This window comes from Malus domestica, chromosome 03 (genome assembly GCF_042453785.1).
Source record: "Malus domestica chromosome 03, GDT2T_hap1".
Lineage (NCBI taxonomy): Eukaryota > Viridiplantae > Streptophyta > Magnoliopsida > Rosales > Rosaceae > Malus > Malus domestica.
The window spans coordinates 23,785,577-23,791,576 of record NC_091663.1 but is presented as its reverse complement, the minus strand read 5'-3'; the positions used below and the strand labels follow the sequence as shown (position 1 = coordinate 23,791,576).

Below are 6,000 nucleotides of genomic sequence, written 5' to 3'. Positions count from 1 at the left end.
ATTTTATACTTAATAGAAGTATAATATTAACTCAAGTGTTTGTTTAATATACCGTTTTGACGCAATATGCATTCTACGAAACTTTTTTCAACGATCCAACCGTTAAACTTATTTGTACACATTCCGAGATTGCAAACTTAAAAAATCGTAAAAAACAAACATTCAAAGATTACGTAACGGAACAAAAGTTTTCGACTGTTATAAACGGAAAATTACAATTTAACAGTTATTTTAGCTTCGATTTTGATGATTTTGTACATATACACTCTTCGACCCTATAAAAATGTAATGAATAAATTTGATCTTTAATTTAAAGCATTTACATTTTTTTATATATGAGTGATTGTATATATATATTTTTACATTTTTTACACTTCTACAATAATTATTATTAATTTTATTAATTTTGCCCTCAAATAAAAAACATTATTCATGAGGGTTTGAAGGATTTTAAAAATCTAAACGATAATATAAGTGTAACAATTATCTATTCGTAGAGGAATAATGATAAATCACAAGTGTTTATATATTCTTTCACATTTTTCATACTTGTATGTATGTCTTCTTAGTTTTTACATATACAAATACTATACTAGTATATTTTAATTTTGGACAAGAATATGTTATGTAAAATTTATCCTAGTAATGATAATAAGGAACTTTCATAATAAAAATAAATAATGACTAAAACTTTTTTTTTATTTTTTTTATAATTTATATAGAACGATAATACAAAACTATATATTTAATATAGAATATATTGTATATACTAATATGACTATTGTATTTTATAATAAATCTTTTAGTAATTAAACTTTAAAATTATTAAAATAATTTTTTTCTTAACGGGTCGAAACGGGTTACCCACGTGTTACCTGCGTGTATACCTGTTAAGAACCCGTTATTAACGGGTTCTTAACGGGTCACCCGATAGTGACCCGATAAGTTATCGTGTTGACCCAAAACCCGTTATTTTCGTGTCGTTTTCGTGTCGTGTCAAAAACTGCCAAGTCTAGCCACGTGTCACAATCTTTGAGGATAGATTTCCATCAAATTTTTAACGAATGACGGCATGCCACGTGACATTATCTACAACCTAATCCTTTCTGAATCCTCCATATAATCCACCATCCATCCTCACAAATCTCACTCCAATTTTCTCAAGATCTTATTCATAGTTGATGCTTTCTTCTTCACCACAATTTATATCATTATTCATAGTTCCTGCTTCATTTTTACAATGTCTTCTTCTTCAAGGATGATGTGGGAAATCGATCAGCAAGAGGAAGAATTGTTTAACCAATCAGAAGGAATGTTCAATCTCCAGGTGGCCCAAAATGAGAGGGAAGAGGATGAGGAGCGTAGAAGGAGAGATGACGAAGTAAGAATGGGCAGAACCTCACATTCTCGTCGAGTCATCCAAGCTGTGGGTCAGATCTGCAGGCCCAGCCGTTCCGGAAACCTTGATAGAAGCAGGCAGCAACAAGGTACGGAACTCTTGGACGATTATGTTGTCCGTAATAGTGCATTCCCTGATACGTCGTTTGCAACCATGATTCTTACTTTGTGAAAAAGAAGGATGTTTTTGATGCTTTTGGTGCTATGGGTCTCCTTCCTCAACAAAAAATTAATGCTGCCTTGCAAATGCTTGCATATGGAGCATCTGCAGACCAAGTGGATAAGATTACGAGGATAGGGAAATCAACCATTCTTGAGTCCCTGATGAGGTTTTGCGGAGCAATCGAATCTATCTACACTGCAAAGTACCTCCGGAAACCTACTGACATGAACTTGCAAAGGCTTTTGAAGAAGGGCGAGATGCGAGGTTTTCCTAGGATGAATGGAAGCATCGATTGTATGCACTGGACGTGGAAAAATTGTCCAAGTGCATGTCAAGGAGCTTATGTGGACAGAAAAGGAGCAAAAAGTATCATTTTGGAGGCGGTGGTATCTTTTGATACATGGATTTGGCACGCCTTTTTCGGGGTTCCGGGATCTCAAAAGGACCTCAACATCCTTGCCCAATCCCCAGTGTTCAACGATGTCCTACAAGGAAAGGCACCAAAAGTCACGTACTGGGTCAACAGACATATGTACGACATGCCATACTACCTACCAGACGGCATTTACCCAAGGTGGTCAACATTTGTTAAAACAGTGCCACGTCCGCGAAGTGCAAAGGAAAAACACTTTGCAAGTTGTCAAGATAGGTGGAGGGAAGATGTGAAGCGTTGTTTTGGTATCCTCCAAGCTCGATGGGCAATCGTCAGGGGTGCTGCCAGATTGTTTAATGTAGAGTCACTTCGATCCATCATGATGACGTGCATCATTCTTCACAACATGATTGTGGAAGATGAGTACGATTATGATGCCGTTGATGAATATGAGCCAGACACAATGAACAATTCAAGAACATGTATATATTGTGCTTATGACGCCACTGAAGAACTCGTGCAACATGAGCCATTAGAAAGGGATGGACGTTACAATGAATTGATCATTCAACGATATATTGCACTTCAAAGGCCATATATGCACAATGCCTGGCAAATTGATTTGATAGAGCACCAGTGGAAATTGAAACAAGCTCAAGATACTTAAGTTCATTTAGTGTGTTTTTTTTTTTTTGGTGTGTTTATTTAATTTTATTTGGTGTGTTTTTTTTAGTTCATTTAGTGAGTTTTTTTATTATTTGGTATGTATATGTAATTTTATTTGGTGTGTTTAAATGTCTTTTGAATAAAGATTCTCTTAGTATAAATAAATTACCAAATTAAATAAATATACTCTTAGCTTAAATAAAGTACTAAAATTAATAAGTTGGAAACAACATAAAGTACTCTATTCAATAAATAAGAAATTACAACCCAAAGTGATTGGAAAATTATGGGCTCTGATTACAAAAAGTACTATATTCATCATCACTTAACCAATTTGTGGTGCTAGGATGATCTTCTCTTGTCGTGCTAGGACCATATCCTCTTACTCTCGCTTCTCTTGCACGCCTCCTTCGCACCACTTCTACTTTCTCTGACTTCTAAAAATATTTAGAATTTGGAGACTTCCCTTCTAAAGGCGTGTTCATAATGTCACGATCTCGTTTAGCCATTCTTTCTTCTCTAACATGTTCCCTTTCTTGCCTAAGTAGCTCTCTTTCTCTCTCATTAGCTTGAAATGCTCTCTCAACAACTGCAACTTTTGCCTCCTCTCTAGCCTTATCAGCCTCAAATTTCGCCATTTCCCACGCCGAAGTCAATTCACCTTGGCGAGCAAGTTCTTCCATATACTTTGCATAATCATTCTTGGAAGCACTCCATTTTCTCTTTGAAGCCTTCTTACCTTGAGGCCTATTTGGATAACGGGTCAATCCCGACGCTTGTTCAGGGGGAGCATTTCGGGCACTTCTTCTGCTTCATCTTCATGAACATGAGAGGCATGATCGGGTGTAGAGTGTAGAGGGGTGCTGTTCATGAAAACTTCTAGACTGACATGCACAATTTTGAATTTAGGACAATCTTTGACAATATTGCAACATTCCTACCGGTTGAATGATTTATTTTTGCTTTTGGTTTTGGCACCATACCAAGCTTGTGCTTGAAGTTGCTACACAATGCAGGATAAGAAATAATTATAATGAAAGTAGGTAACAAATAAATAATACAAACAAATAATTATAATGTAAATTTGGGTATAGTACAAACAAATAAATAATATATTGTTACTTGATCTGCGTAATTTTCCCCACTTCAAAGATTAGTACTGGCTTGTGCCAATGCGTCTCTCCACGTACTAAACGATTGGCTAAGTAATTTCCAACGACTGGACATCGATTCTTTGGTTCTTTTCCCACCCATTTTCTCAAGATAATTGGTATGAATAGGACTCCACATTTCTCTCAACTTCATCTCATTACCTGTAAGCGAACTATGAGTAACTTCAACCCAGCTAGTACACAACGGAACATCTTCAAGAAGCGTCCAATTCGTACCTGCATCAGTAGTCATTTTGTTGAAAAAAATTGGATTGAAACTTTGAGAAAAAGATAAGAATGTGGTTGAAAGTAGTTGAGAAAATATGAAATTGTGGTGTAAGGTAGATGATAATGAGAACGTATTTATAGAAAAGTAAAAACAATTTTTTTTTAAATTTTCAAATTTTTTTTTTTGGATTTTTATTCATTTTTTATTCAACTAATTAATCTTTACCGTTGGATTTTAAAAAAATTGAATTCCAACACTCCAGATTGTGCCACGTGGCACAACGGTAACATTTCTGCATTTTAAAACTATTTTTTTTATTTATAAAGGAGAATAATATCAACCGTTGACCTCAGATCCAACGGTTGATATTAAATAAGATTTTTTTACTGTTGCAAATCTGACGGTCCACATTTTCTTGCCGTTGAGATCCAACGGACCATGGGAAGCCACATGGCTTCCCAACGATAACAATTTGAAATTGCACCGTGGGCCCCATTCGCTGAAAACATGTCAGGTGATGTGCCCCCATGCGCGGGTGCAGTGCACGCGCCTAATAGAAAAAAATTTAAAAAAGGGCTGACGTCAGCCTTGCGTCAGATAGCCTTTGGGCTCGCGGGCTGGCAATTTATGAAAGGTGCTCGAGCCTGCCTTGTCCCTCGGGCTCCCACACACTAGAGTTAATAGGCCGAGCTCTCGGGCCCTGTTTGCTAGCCTGTCCCCCGAACTCCAGCCAACGCTAGAAGTGCTCTAATGCACCTGCAGTAAAGTAATTAGCCATAATCATCATATAGATATAACACAAGCAATGTATCATCGACAACATTTTGGAAAGTAGGAAATGACTTCTCTCCTCCATATATACACAGTATATATATGCTCTCCTTAATTGTAGTAGTTTTTGTCTTTCGGCTTTAATTCAAATAGAAAACTTACATTCACATAAAATAAGGAATCAAGTTGGTGTTACCAAGACTTATGCACGACTTAGACTTGCCCAACTTCGACGTTGAAATAAGGACTTAGACCTAACTTATTCCACTAAAGTTCCACTGTCTTGTGTGCCCTAATTGCTCTACCAACTTAAACTTTATTTGTCCCATATAATCTCTCTCTACATCCAACTTAACCTTTAAATGTGAATTATCTTTTATACCCTATTACTTAATTACCATTAAGTACAAGATGAAATTAATAAAACTAAAATTTATTAATAAACCTACAACCAATAATCGAACCCTAACATAGAGAAAAACAAGCTCTTTTTAAACAATGATCAAACTAAAGTATGAATCGATTTATCCAAGCTTGATTTCAATTTTTTTTTTTAGGATTTAGGAACAAAATCAGCGCCTTTTACAAAATATAATTACTAGTAGAAACACATATGGGATTTTAAATTTTAAAGTCTAGCTACTTGTGTGAATGTCACGCTTTCTTTTCGTTTCATTCGTAAAGGGTGGAGGTCATACTTTGCTTGTAGTTTTGATGGCAGGGCATAACAGCAATATAGCGACTATCTTGAATTTGAAGGTGTTGAGTTCCTTCTATTGGTGAAACAAATGTATAGTCTCCAAAAGCTTCCCCTTCTTCCTCTTGTTTCAATCAATATTATTTTTTTCATAATTTTATTCGGTTGTTGGATGTTGAAAATATAGGAACGTGAGGTTTAAGCAGGCATAGAAAATATGCCTTCATTTTTAGAATTGAATTTTTTCTCTTGATTATCAAAACATAATCTTGTTCTGATTATGAGATTATTAGGTACCCTTATCGTTATGTAATGTGTGCCTCTACTTCTCTCCAAATTGGTGTAGGCATTGGAAGGCTATTACCCCTCAGCTGGTGAGACTTTATGAAATGCTTAGAGTGGAAAACAGAGTTTGAGATAATCTTCATCTCCTTCAATTGTGATGAGGAAAAATTCAATAAACACTTCAAGTGAATGTTGTGGTTGGCAATGTCGTTTGATGCTAATCTTTCATAAAAGATTGAATGGTGTGTACCGTTTAGGAGTGGCAGA

At 35.7% G+C, this 6,000-nt stretch overlaps 1 protein-coding gene across 1 annotated transcript; it reads left to right on the top strand.

Moving 5' to 3' along the window:
* Positions 1-1,602: 1,602 nt before the first annotated feature.
* On the top strand, positions 1,603-2,601 carry LOC139194743 (uncharacterized). The gene is made up of 2 exons (XM_070819649.1): positions 1,603-2,239; positions 2,354-2,601. The coding sequence occupies exons 1-2, from the start codon at positions 1,603-1,605 to the stop codon at positions 2,599-2,601; spliced, it is 885 nt and encodes a 294-aa protein (XP_070675750.1).
* Positions 2,602-6,000: the final 3,399 nt, after the last annotated feature.